The 13,997-nt window shown below is 40.8% G+C and overlaps 1 protein-coding gene across 1 annotated transcript in view; it reads right to left on the reverse strand.

The window, feature by feature from the left end:
- The window catches only part of LOC146005428 (uncharacterized), a 70,182-nt gene extending 59,425 nt beyond the window's left edge, over positions 1-10,757 (reverse strand). The window contains exon 1 of the mRNA XM_083144670.1: positions 9,801-10,757. Within this exon, the coding sequence (XP_083000796.1) occupies positions 9,801-10,757 (957 nt within the window). The remainder of the gene's footprint in view (positions 1-9,800) is intronic.
- Positions 10,758-13,997: the final 3,240 nt, after the last annotated feature.

Here is a 13,997-nt window from a genome sequence, read left to right on the forward strand (position 1 = left end):
ATTTAAAATTGTAAAAAATTACATTTTTAATAATACAGGACACTACATGAGCTACATAAAATACAGTACGTTTACATTAATATTAATTGAAAAACAACACAAAATATGTTTTCATTTTCTGTTTCCAAACAAATTAATAATAAAATTTTGTTGTAAGTGTTCGAACGTGAATTTCCTTTCGTTGTTTCTTAAGATGGATTTACTAGGGACGTTCAATATATAAGTTTCCCTGTGCTATAAAATATTGTTTAAAGCAATGCCATTAAAAAGAAGCACATGGTTGACAAGCAACATCCTTCGTCTACAAGGAACAACAATCGATTCGTTAGCAGACGTGAAGGCGCATGCGCTCAAGGGCGAAAAGTAAATGCTTGTTCGGAAAACGCGGGCTCGCGTCATAAGGAGTTCAGAAGCATGGATGCTAAGGGTGTTCTGCTTATGGACTTTTTGGAACGAGGAAGAACAATTAATGCTGACCGTTATTGTCAAACATTGGATAAACTGAAAAACGCAATTCGACATAAGCGACCAGGTCTCCTGTCAGCTGGTGTCATTCTTCTTGACGATGACGCTCGCCCCCACTCAGCAGTGCAAACACAACACAAAATTGAAGAATTGGGGGTGGGAACGGCAGCCTTACCCTCCATACAGCCCCGATTTAGCGCCGAGAGATTTCCATCTTTTTCCGGTGTTAAAGTCTGAATTGCAAGGTTATCGTTTCGAAACAGATGAAGAAGTGAAGCTTGTTGTGAGAATAGTGCTCAATAGCCAGAGCCCTGATTTTCTTGCAAAGGATATGGACAAATTGGTGCAACGGTGGGACAAATGCCTGAATCTCTATGGGGATTATGTGGAGAAGTGAGGAAGGATCCTCCTACACATGTATGTATGGTTTTCTCATGTATCTTAAAAATAAAATATTTTACAGCATACGGAAACTTCTATATTAAACGACCTTCAGTATCGCAAGAAGTAATGGGAGTGTATTTCATATTTGTCAGTCATTCACAAGAAATTCACGAAGTAAAATGAACAAACACTCAAGAAAGGTGGAAATTGAAGCTCAACGTGTTTAAGCTAAGTGGCGGCGATTGGGTCCAAAAACTGGGGGAGGGGGGCAAGGTGCCAAAACTAGGGGGGCAAAGACAGTATATTTCCCTTTGTAGATAAGATTTAACATAGTGCGGGGGCAAAAGTGGCGAAAATTGAGGGGCAACTGCCCCCTTCACCCCTCCTAATCGCCGCCACTGGATACCAACCTTCTTCATGACACAAACTGTCCATCTCTACTTTCAGCATGATAATATAGAATCAAATAACGATAGTTCCAACATATATGTATTTCAGTTCTGAAGTACGGGGAGATGTACAGTAGTAATTGCGCGAATATGGAGTATATGTTGAGAAATGTTCTGAAATGTGGAAATAATGTGTAAAAAAAAAAATATGTAAAATATGAGCCAAAAACTAATATGTGTACAAATATGGAAAATAAAAACTTAATTTTTCAAGTCTACATGCCGTGATGCGCAAAGATAATATAAGATATAACTGATTTCGGCTTCATACATAAATATGTACGTATAAATCCGTTTCCTGTTCATTATCATGCTGAAAGTAGAGAACGAACAGTTTGATGACATGAAGAAGGATGGTGCCGTATAGTCTGCTTAAACACGTTGTGTTTGATTTTCCATTTTTTTGTATATTTTTTTTAGGAAGGGAGTATTTTACTTCGCTTTTGTGCCACTTTTGGCTAGTCGCGAAGATGAGGATTAATGGTGACGAGATGAGATGGATGAAGGAACAGTCACCAATACACATGTACAGAACACAACACAAGCCTCACAGAGGATTCTACTTACTGGCTGTGAGTCGAGACGCCAGAGCCTCATTTGTCTGCAGAATGCATTGCAGGGTGTACCACGTGGAAGAGAGTTTGACGATTGAGTGTCCTCAACGGCCACCTCAATGATTAGATGAAGTTAATGACACTCACAAATAACACCCACACTCAGTGCGAGACTCGAACCCAAGACTTTCAATGGCCAGATCATAAGGTCGACCGCTTAGTGCACTCGGCAGGGTTGTTAAAGGTCCAGGGATTTTAAAAAAATTCAATTCCGGTCCAGGAGAGAAAATCAGCAAGCGTCAATGGGTTCTGGACCGTAATGATCCTTTTTATCTGTTAAGTATTTCAATTCGGTTCAGGAAACTTATTTCCAGATCAATTTAAATAAGGTCCAGGAACTTTTTCTCCAGATAAATATAAATATGGTTAGGCCCGACCCTGTGGTCGAGTGGTCGGTCGACCTCCGTGCCGGAGTGGTTAGCAGAGCGCGCTACAACGACAAGGGTTCCGGGTTTGAGTCCCGGGTAAGGCATGGGTATTTGTGATTGTCTGTCCTGAAAAGTCCTGAAAAAGAAATGTAAATGATGTGAGTGAATGAAGCGTGATGGGGAAAACTTCCGGTTAGGGGCTTTCCTTTATATAAAAAAAGAAAAAAAAAGTGGTTAGCACATCGCTCTGCGACGCCAAGGGTCCCGGGTTCGAATCCCGGTAGGGCTTGGTTGTTTGTGAATGTCCATTCATCAATTTCATCATTTCATCACTCATCCCCATCTTCGCAAATTAGTAAAATAAACTAAATCAATCAATCAAATATGGTTAGGAACCTTTCTTCCGGATCATTTTAAATATGATCCAGGGACCTTTGTTCCGGATCATTATAAATCCGGTCCAGGAACCTTTTCTCCGGCTGAATTTAAATCCGGTCCAGGAACCTTTTTTCAATTGAACAGAACACAACCTGTACCGAATTTAAATTGTGCGAGAGAAAAGGTTCTGATCCTGCAACGGAACCTAATATAACCCATTAGAATTTATAGGCCTTTAACAACTCTGGCGCTCGGTCACCTGTTGGACAAGGTTGATTGTTAAGTCGTAGTGCATGAGGACCAGTCTGATCGAGATTTTTGCATTAAAGTAGTGTGTAGATCATCATGTCATCCTCTTAGCTCTCCGATGCATTAATAATTGGCCATTTGGACGACCAAGAGAAAGCACTGGAAACAGTCTGGTCCAAATCGTTGAAGCATTGTTTGCCATTTACTTAAAGAAAAGCAAGGAAGTCCTACTGCACTGCAAGAATTTCACTTTAATGGAAAAGACAAATTATTTTCTTAATGTGCAATTGTGTGCGGCGACTGTTTGTGTCTATCTTCCGCCATTCTTCCTGCCCAGCGTTACGCACCACGCGTCGGATGCTTGTTGCCCGTGAAACAAGGCATCGTTCGTCCCCTGCTCGTGTCGAGGTTAAACGGAACCAGCGTGTTTTCTCACAATAGCCAACAGCTGGAATTTATGCATGCTCCCTTTGCTATGCCGGGAGAAATATTTTGTTGTCTTGCTCTATTTGGAAGGCGAGGAAAAGAACTAACACAAGAAAACAAACATTTTCCTATTTTGTGTTTAGTTGCCGGGGCAGTCCTTTATTTTTTCACCCTTGTCCAGATTTTGTTCCTGGATGAAGTCGGAATGTGAAAATGCTCTTTTTTTATATATATATGTTTTTCTGTTTCCTTGTAACAATCTTTGCTAATAAGCCTAGTTAATTTAATTACATGTAATCATGGGCGTCGCCAGAAATTTTTGTACGGGGGTCAGGCAATGGATAAAACTTGAACAGTAGAAATAACAACAATAATAATAACTATTATTATGCTCATGATTAATGATATTATAAACTAATAAAAAAAATATTCCAAATGCATTATTCTTATTATATTCGATTCGCTAAATCCAGCAAATGTGTTTTTCTTACATTTCAAACAGTTATCTACCAAAATGCACAGTTATTCTCAGTGCCGGCGATTGGGGTTCCAAAACTGTGGGGCAAGGTGCCAAAACGGGGGGCAGCGGCTAGGACAGTTTACTTTCCCTTGGACCTTGGTAGATAAGGTTTAAGGCAAAAGTGGCAAAAAGTGGGGGGCAACTGCCCCCACGACCCCATGATCGCCGCCACTGGTTATTCTATTTCGTTATTAATTTTTACACACCTCGTTAAAAAAAAAACTTTAAAAGTTGGGAGGACATTTGGCCATAGTGTTTGTTGTGTTGGAATTTTGAGAATTGTGAAACCATTCATTCTTGGGTTTAAATGTCAGATGACGACAAATATACTGGTTTCTGTATTTAACTATCATCTTTTCGATTTAATGCAATTTTTTTCTTCGTTATTCCATTCGAATAATAAGTAACTGAACTTTATCTATGTTATTAACAATAAAAGTAACAAACTTTCTGTTTTTTGTAACTTGAAATGAACAATGCTAAATCCTATGGGGGGCAACGGACCTGTTTGACCCCCCATTCTCGACGTCCACGCATGTAATACTTTGTTCAAAAATGTAAGAGAAAAATACTAATTATGTTATATTGTCTCATGATAAGAGAAAGTGAAAAATTGTTGTGACATTTTTAAAAAATTATTTCAGTGGGTGGGAGAGTGGGGAGTCCTTGAGTAAGGCATGAGTGCTTGTATCACTGTATTTGTCCCATCACGAATTTTATCAGTTCAACATTCACCCTCACCGTTGCGATTATCAAAAGGTGATAGAAAAGTGACGTAGAATAATCAAAATAGAAATCGAAAAGCTTTATGTTTTCGTAGTTTACAGCAGCAACTTCGTCGTAGAAGAACAACAAAACAACATGGCGACAGAATGGCGATATATAGACCCTATTGGTGAGTTTCTAGGAAAACGTCCGGACTTTACGCTTTGAAAAATGGTAGCCTTATCATAAACCAATTCCTCTTCTACAAATATCATCTCATTTACTTAAATCAATTGAATATAAATTGAACGATTTCTCGTGTATATTTGCTTGAACAATTAAAAATTTAACATGATCTAACTAAACAAAAAATATAGATTTCCCAGATGGATCAGTTGTAACACTCGTCGCCTTCTGATCAATTGTAGACACATGGTGATTGAAATTCCACTTTAAGCTACAGGCACAGTCCCGATTAGCCTATCTGTGCATAAAGTACACTTAAAATTTTAAATAATATTGATAAAGTTGTTATAACACCAGTAAGCCTTGGTTCCATGATAACCAAAAACTCAATATGCTGACCAAGGCAGAATTTATTTTATTTCAAAACAAACTAAACGTTATGTTTCAACCTTCTAGTAAGGTCTTCTTCAGACTCTGTACCAAGTACCAAATGCAGAGTCTGAAGAAGAACTTGTAAGAACGTTGAAACATAACGTTTAGTTTATGTTTTAAAATAAATTAAATTCTGCCTTGGTCAGCATTTTGAGTTTTTGGTGATAAAGTGGATCAAACTTGGTTCAGAAATACAGATCTGAAAATGTTTTAGTGTCAGTTGTTGCAATATTCTGTTCGTACTGTGTAAGCTTCGTAAATTTTCGATTCTCCTTCGAAATAAGTATTGTTTTTTTATGTGTATCAGGAAGATTGGGGGGTAACCTCACTAAATTGTAATTATCATGAACTAAGAAAATAAAAACGCGATGTAAAAGATCTGCAATACAAGAGCATTGTCACAGGTTTTCTCTTTTCTGACGCTTAAAATGACTCTTACGGGCATTGACTCTTACTTCACAGATAGCAAAATCCTGAGACTTTGGGGTAGAGGTTGAGAGTTTTACTAGTGTGTAGGTTATTCGCACGGTATATAGACCGTGTTTTATCCTCTACAGGACAAGCATATTTGGTGAGTCTTTCTTGTGGCTATTCATCTTCAAGAATCCGTGAAAGGAGTCCAGCCAGTACTCTATTGTCACCTCAAAGCACGCTATGACTCACGCTGGAAGAGTCAAGGTCAAACTTTACACGGTTGTGCAGCGATCTGTTATGAATTTTGAAAATCCAGTTGTTGGGTGAAATAGAATGTCTTTTAACCTAAATAATCTCAGGCAGTTTCGTTTCGTGATTAGACCAGATTAGCAGCGAAGCGGAGTAAAATATAAACAAATAAATCATGCAGTATCGTAATTATTCGAAAAGGACTCTCTTCAGTCTTGTTCGTTCGTTTAATGAAGGGTGAGAATTAACCGGGAGGATGTGGGGGTCCCCCCCCACACCAGCCCCAAGTATCACTGACGACAAAGATAAATCTTCTTCCCTGTCAGGGTTAATTTTATTTCCCACAACAATATTTTATTAACATTTGCAACACATATTTCTCAAATGCAAACTTCTTCATGAAGTTCGGGTCTCCCCGATGGCGTAGTGGTAACGTCGTCGCATTGTAATCAAGGAGTTCCGGGTTCGATACCCGGTGGAGGCACATGGCAAAATGGTTCGAATCCCACTTTAAACTGTAGGTCCAGTCCCTATAAAGTGGACCTAAAACAACAAATCAATCAATCAATTCAAGAAGTTTGAAAATATGATCCTTAGGAAAATATTTGGACCTAAAAGAGATGAGGAGACAGGCGAGTGGAGAAGGTTACATAATTTAGAAGTACATAATTTGTATTCGTGTCCAGATATTATTAGAATGATTAAATCAAGACGACTTAGATGGACAGGCCATGTGGCACGAATGGGAGAGGAAAGAAGAGTTTACAGGATTCTTGTTGGGAAACCTGATGGTAAGAGACCAGTAGGAAGACCAAGAAGAAGATGGAGGGATAATGTTGAGATGGACCTAAAGGAAATCGGTAGGGATGGAGTATATAGATCTTGCCCAGGATAGGGACAGATGGAAGGCCTTTGTTGCTGCAGCCATGAACCTTCGAGTTTAAGAAGGCTAGAGAGTTAGATAATAATAATAATAATAATAATATGAAATTGTCTGTCTGTAAAGGATAATACATTTCCTAGCTTCTCCAAAAGCAAAACGTTTAATGTGTATATTGGTTTAATGTAAAGTTTTATACTTAACTCAAGATCTGGGGGTTGGTCTCCGTGGAACAAACAGAAATAATCATGTCTAGGTCGGGACTTGAACCAAGAACCATTTGCAACGAGGTAGTAAGTCGAGCACTCAACGCGCTCGGCACATGTTGCTGTGAAATTATTCAGCTGGTCTCAGCCTGTTTTTGGGCGGAAAGTTGGCATAAATCCAAACTTATGAACTCGGGATCAATATTACAACACTATAGAAAACCTGACGCGAGTCCGTCAGATTCACTTGACAATTTAGACTTTTTACTAATCATTCTAACATTTGTATTTCCTAATAGGAATCTCAGTATTCCACAATGACGACACAATTCAACTTTTGATGTTTGTACGATATCGTGTGTCACCAAACGTGGCCCGCCTGACGTATTCACGTAAGCTGTAATATTTACTATCAGATTTACGTCAAATTAGTATGTAATAAACAATTCGGTAGCTGTAACAACTATATAAGGACCTCCCCGATGGCGTAGTGGTAACGTCGTCGCTTTGTAATCGAGGGGTCCCGGGTTCCATACCCGGTGGAGGCACAAGTGGCTCGGATCCCACTTTAAACTATAGGTTCAGTACCGATTAGCCTTCCTGTGCACAAAGTCGACTTAGAAGTCAATCAAATATATTATTTTCTATCGCAATCAACGAGCTTACCTAATGTTTGATTTAATTTATTTTACTTCGCTTCTTGTGCCACTTTTGGCTAATTTACGAAGATGGGGATGAGTGATGGTATGATGAAATTTATGAATAGACATCACAAACGTCCATGTCCAAGCCAGGATTCGAACCCGGGACCCCTGGCGTCGCAGCGCCAAATATCAGACACACAACTCTAGATCTTTCTTTTGAGTTTGTGTCAAGATGCAGGAAATTTAAATTCTTCTTGCAATTCCGTAAATAAACTACTTGCTCATTCACTGTTCTTCTTGCATGAAATGTCTCTCAAACTTAGACTTAGTTGTCTCTTATACTTGGCGGCGATTATGGACAGTCCCCTCCCCCCCCCACACTTTTTGCTACTTTTGCCCCTGCACTATGCTAAACCTTATCGACCAAGGGATAGCACAGCGCGCTGCGACGCCAAGGGTCCCGGGTTCGAAACCCGCTCGGGCTTGGTTGTTAGCGAATGTCCATTCATCAATTTCATCCCTCATCCCCATCTTCGCAAATTAGCCACTAAGCACAAAACGCGAAGTAAAATAAACGAAATCAATCAATCGACCAAGGGAAAGTAAACTGTCCTTGCCCCCCTAGTTTTGGCACCTTGCCTTCCCAGTTTTGGAACCCAATCGCCGCCCCTGGTCAAGTTTATTGTTCACGCAATGATTAGTATACATTACACCAACTGCACCTTTTGCCTTCTTACTGTCTTCCTCTAAAAGCTAATCAGAACGATGAGGATGAATGGTGATTAAATGAAACAGATGCAAGAATCGGCGACGACATCGTGAGTCCTGCCATAGAAAAAATCTCTCGAGGCACTTGGCCTGAGAGATGACCGAAATGCATATGAACCATAAACGTAAACATACTGTACAAATAATGCAAAGACGCATTTGTATTCTGTCACTTCACGTGGCTATTTTACATCTACGTTAATGGCAATCTGGGTACCCTTGACCCTCTGTACCCCCTAGACAAAGTGAAATATATATTGCATGGTTTATGAAGATGTTGTTGTTTATGAACGTTTTCAGTTGATTTTATCTCTCGGAAATGTGTTATTATGAAGTAAAGTACGTCTGTTACTTTACTGTGAAGCAGAACAACCCAAAGGTTTCGCGCAAGTTAATATAGCACCCAAACGGACTTTCCACAACAGCGGCTATAATTTTACGTAGTTAGGTTAGGATTGGTACTGATAGTTATTTTCGGCGTGTTCTTTCGCTATTTTAGTGTGCATACAAACAGTCTTTACTAACAGAAGGCGGCGAAAGTACTCCGAAATTGCAGGTTTTAACTTACGTGGGCCATTCTTTGGACTCAAATATATCCGTTATTTCTGCTTTCCTAACGCTGGAACCACTTTTGCATTACGTAAAACATTGAAATCTGTTAAAAAATAAAAATCGACGTAATTCTCGAAGGGGTACAGTGGGTAAACGGACCCGCAATCTGAGCTTCAGCACCATATCCGAGTTTTTGCTGTAAGCAATGAGGGGATGCGGCTGAATGGTAGCAAAGTTTTCGCAAAGCATCCCCCAGTTGACCCACTGTCACCATGTTAAACCATAGGGGCATCCTCCTAATCCGAAGGCTCGATCGAACAAACGCCCCTGTCCCCCCACCGCTAAGAGTTACCATTTCAGACGCTGTCGTTAATTTCACTTTATACACAGAGGTTAATCGGGACTGGGCTTACAATTCAAAGTGGGATTAGAACCACTTGAGCCTCTGCCGGGTAACGAACCCGGTACTCTTTGATTACTGGATGACGATCACGTAATGACCACATCATTAATGAAGAATTTAAGAAATACATACATTGCCTTACCCAATATTCAAACTTGGGATCTTCCGGCCTCCGATTAGCATAGTGAGCTGCGACGCCAGGAGTTCCGGGTTCGAATCCCGGTATGGGTGTTCTTTGTGAGTGTCCCTTCATCAATTTCATAATTTCAACACTCGTCCTATCTTCACGATTAGCCAAAAGTGCAAGAAAAGCCAAGAAAAATAAACCAAATCAATCAATCTAACCTGAGACCCTTTGTTTGTAACGGCCTACGTTAACCACTCTGCCACGGAGGTTGAGTAAAATGAACTAGCGTTAACCGAAACGACAACGGCAGAGCGAAATTGTACATTATTCTGAACACGGAGAACATGTTTAGAACTGGAAAAAACTGAACATTTACATTACCTGCACGACAGCGATGAATCCACTTTCCACAGCAATGTGTAGAGGCGTGAGTCCCTCCCTGTTGGGTGTGTTCACCTCCGTCCCTTTGCGAGCGAGCAGGTGCCTCACCACGTCCTTGTATCCCTTGCCCGCAGCCAGGTGCAGGGGCGTGTTTCCATGCAAATCCTGAGCATTCGCGGGGGCGTGGTACTCCAGCAGCAACTGCACCGTGTCCGGAAGATTCTTCCTGGCTGCAACGTGCAGCGCCGTCTCCCTGTACTTCGTGGCTTTGGACAAGTCCGTTCCGGATTCCACGAGCACTTTTACAGCGTCCAGGCTGTCACGTTCCAGCGCTTCCAGAAGCGGCGTCTCTCCGCGATCGTTCTGGAGGCTGGTATCGGCGCCGCGACGGAGCAGTATCTTCAGCGGTTCTTCCTCCCTGCAGCCGGAAGACGCCAGGCGGTGCAGCGCTGTGCGACGCCTGTGGTCCTGCAGGTTGACGTCACTCTTCTCCGCCAGGTGGCCGAAGGTGTCCAGCGGAAGTTCCGGGCAATCGTGGCGAGCGGGTGCCAGGTGGCGTATCAGCGCGTGAAGGGCGGTGCTGCCACGAAAGTTTTCTTGGATCGACGTGTCGCACCCGGCGTCCAGCAGCGTCGACACGACGTCGGGAATGACTCGACGCGTCGAGACGGCGAGGTGCAGCGCGGATTCGCCGCGGGCCGAGCGCGTGTTGACGTCGCAGCCGGCGGATATGAGGGCCTTGAGCACCGCGACGCTTCCTGACGCGGCGGCCTGCAGCAGAGGTGCGTTCCCGCTCCCGGCCCAGTCCGGTTCGTCTGGATCCGCCCCTTCGGCCAGGAGCTTCTCCACGGTCTCCGCGTCTTCCCTGCGAACTGCCTCGTGCAGCTGCGCCGTCTTGTCTAACCCGCTCATTGCACTCGCATTGACTGAGCCTCTCCGGCAACTGCACTGCATCATCGGTGTCCTTGGACGAATCGATTCGTTCGAACGAGTCGTTGCGACGAATCGTAAGAATGGATCCGAGAAACGAATCGCTACGGTGATTCACTTTCGACTCTAGGATTACCGATTCGCGAAACATGGTCGAGTATCCCGATTTATCTACAACCATAGGCGTGGGCAGACCCTCTGATTAGGAGGGGGGGGGGAGGGCAAAAGCTTTGATGAAAGTTCAGTCAGGAAAGTTAAACCTAATTTTATCTCAATGTTTTAGTTTTATTCTATTAATGGTTATATATATATATATATACGTACATATATATATTAAAGGCACAACATAGAGGCAGCATGTGAGAGTGTTAATAACAAGAAATTTGCCTGAGAACGAAGCGGGATAGTTCAATTAGATAGGAAATAATGTACCCCCTTTCCCCGTAGTTGCTTTGAACTTTCAGAATACTCCATTTTCTATAAGAGTATAATATCTTTTCATAACGGCGATAATATTCCTCAACACTAATTTTTTAGTTGAAACTAAAATACTTTGGGGGAATTGGCGTCGGGAAGAGAGGGGGCAAGGATGGCCACACACACACCCCAGGCACGTATCTAGAAATATGTTTCGGGGAGAGGGGTTCCGAACCAAGTGTCTCAGGAATAATAATAATAATAATGTTTAAATTAAAATAATTATATTAAACCAAATTAATACCAATTACAATACATAAATTAATATTACATTATTATTACACGAATCGGTAAAAAAACTGTATAAGAATATAGATATAACAGCGCATAATCATTACGTAGCTTACCTGTAGTTAAGATCGGAATAATTTACATAAAAACAAGTGCCCTGGCAATGATTTAATGTCAAATAGATGAATAATTGAATATTTATCGCATAAGAAAAATGATGTTACATGTAGTTGGAGAAAAGTAAGTTTCTGATTAATATCTTATGCATATTATTTTGAGTAGTAGTGTACATAAATCTTTGTAATATCATTCAAAGCCGTATGATCCCAATATATTCCTTGCCTTCTAAAAAGTTCAGAGGAAATTAATAACCATCGATTATGCAATGCAACAAATGCTAATATTTTCATACTAAATTTTCGTACTTGGTAAATCTATCGGTGGGTCCGGACCCCTGAACCCCCCTAAACAGTCCTTCCTGTTTTTCAAAGACGTATGATCCCAATATAATCCTTGTCTTCCAATAAGTTCAGAGGAAATTATACAACAAATGCTAAACCAGTATTTTCATTATTTAATTTTCGTACTTCATAAGTCTTCCGGTTGTGTGTGTGGGGGGGGGGGGTCCGGACACCTAAATACGTCCTTCCTGTCCTTCAAAGACGTATGATCCTTGTCTTCCAATAAGTTCAAAGGAAATTATACAACAAATACTAAACGAGTATATTTTCATTATTTCATTTTCATATTTAATAAGTCTTTCGGGTGAGGAGTGGTGGGGGTCCGGACCCCCTAAATACGTCCTTTCCGTTCTTCAAAGCCGTATGATCCCAATATAATTCTTGTCTTCCAATAAGTTCAGAGGAAATTATACAACAAATGCTAAACGAGTATATTTTCATTATTTAATTTTCGTCTCTAATAAGTCTTTCGGGTAGGGGGGATCCGGACCCCCGAAATACGTCCTTCGTGTCCTTCAAAGCCGTATGATCCCAATATAATCCTTGTCTTACAATAAGTTCAGAGGAAATTATATAACAACGGCTAAACGAATACATTTTTCATTATTTAATTTTAATACTTGATAAATCTTTCGGGGGTCCGGAACCCCTGAACCCCTCCCTAAATACGTCCTTGACACACCCTTAGAAAAGGAATATCAAACTAAAATTATATATTTGACACGTATAATTTGATTTCAGTCACAGTAACTTACGCTATTTATTATAATGGAGATGCAGGAACTCGATAATTTCAAATTCAGGTGGTGTTTTTTTAAATGGGGGCAACATTGTAATCGTGGAATTGTTCTTAAATAAATACCTTAGTTGCCCCTCTGTGGAAAGAAAATCTGCGAACGTCCATGATTAGGGGGGGACAACTGTCCCATCTTACCCCCCCCCCCCCGTGCGCACGCCTATGCCTACAGTGTGTGTCAACTTTCTTGATGAGTACGAACGAATAACATGCAAACTGGAGCAAAGAGAAATTATTCACAAACAACCAAAAGTTATTGACAAACAACCAAAGCTGAAATACGGCAACCAAGTCCCACCTCCTCCCCTAACATCGAAGAAAATAATTCAAATTCATGGAACAAACTTTTTCATTTCTTGCAGTGGACGATTGAAAAGGAAAGGGAAAACTTATTTAAAACTGGAAGGAGCTATTAATTTAGGACTATTTTTCTTTTCGCACTTTATGAAATTATTTATCAGTTACATAATAGATACAGATGCATTTAGAACTAGGTGGGGGGAGGGTCAGATCACCGGAAGCAGTTGCCAGGTATTAAACTTAAATAAGCAAATTAGCTGTATGCTTTGTAATATGAAGTTTAGTTATTTCCGTCATATTTATATTAACATGGTGTTCATGAAAATGAGGGACATTACTTGATGTTAATTTCTGTCATAGAATAGCTACGTTTATATAACATATACAATATTAGTGGACTTAATTGTTTGGATATACGAGTATTAATGTATGCTATTATATTTCTAGGTAAATTTCTCGTATCGGACAAAAGGATGAAATTTGCTAGTTCTTGTAATTTAAATATTCCTACTTACGTACTTTGCATTGAGAAACAATGTTGAAGGTGGCATTTAGCTTATTTCACGTAAATAAGCTCTATTTGCGACATATCGAGTAAGTTTTCTTCGTTTCTTTTTGCCTTCCGTAACATGCAAAATGGAGGTCACAGTTTCACTACCGTACTCGGCATGCAGTGCATCCACCCCACTGCACCCAAAAATACCTACGTAGCCCCACAAACCATTGACGCTTAGCCCCACGAACCATTCATACATAGCCCCTCGAACCATTCATACATAGCCCCACGAACCATTTCCAGTAAGGTTAGGTTAGGGTGGGTCATGTTTAGGTTACAATAGTTAAAAATTGGTTTAGAAAAAAGCATGCGTAGCCCCACAAACCATTCTCGCATAGCATTGACACATAGCCTCACAAACCATTTGCGGAAACGTACCTTCTTCAGTTACAAAAACACGTGTTTGGAATCACTGACCAGGATTACGTCATCACACACAGGCAACA

The sequence above is a fragment of the Lepisma saccharinum genome, chromosome 23 (assembly GCF_977018435.1).
Source record: "Lepisma saccharinum chromosome 23, izLepSacc3.1, whole genome shotgun sequence".
Taxonomy (NCBI): domain Eukaryota; kingdom Metazoa; phylum Arthropoda; class Insecta; order Zygentoma; family Lepismatidae; genus Lepisma; species Lepisma saccharinum.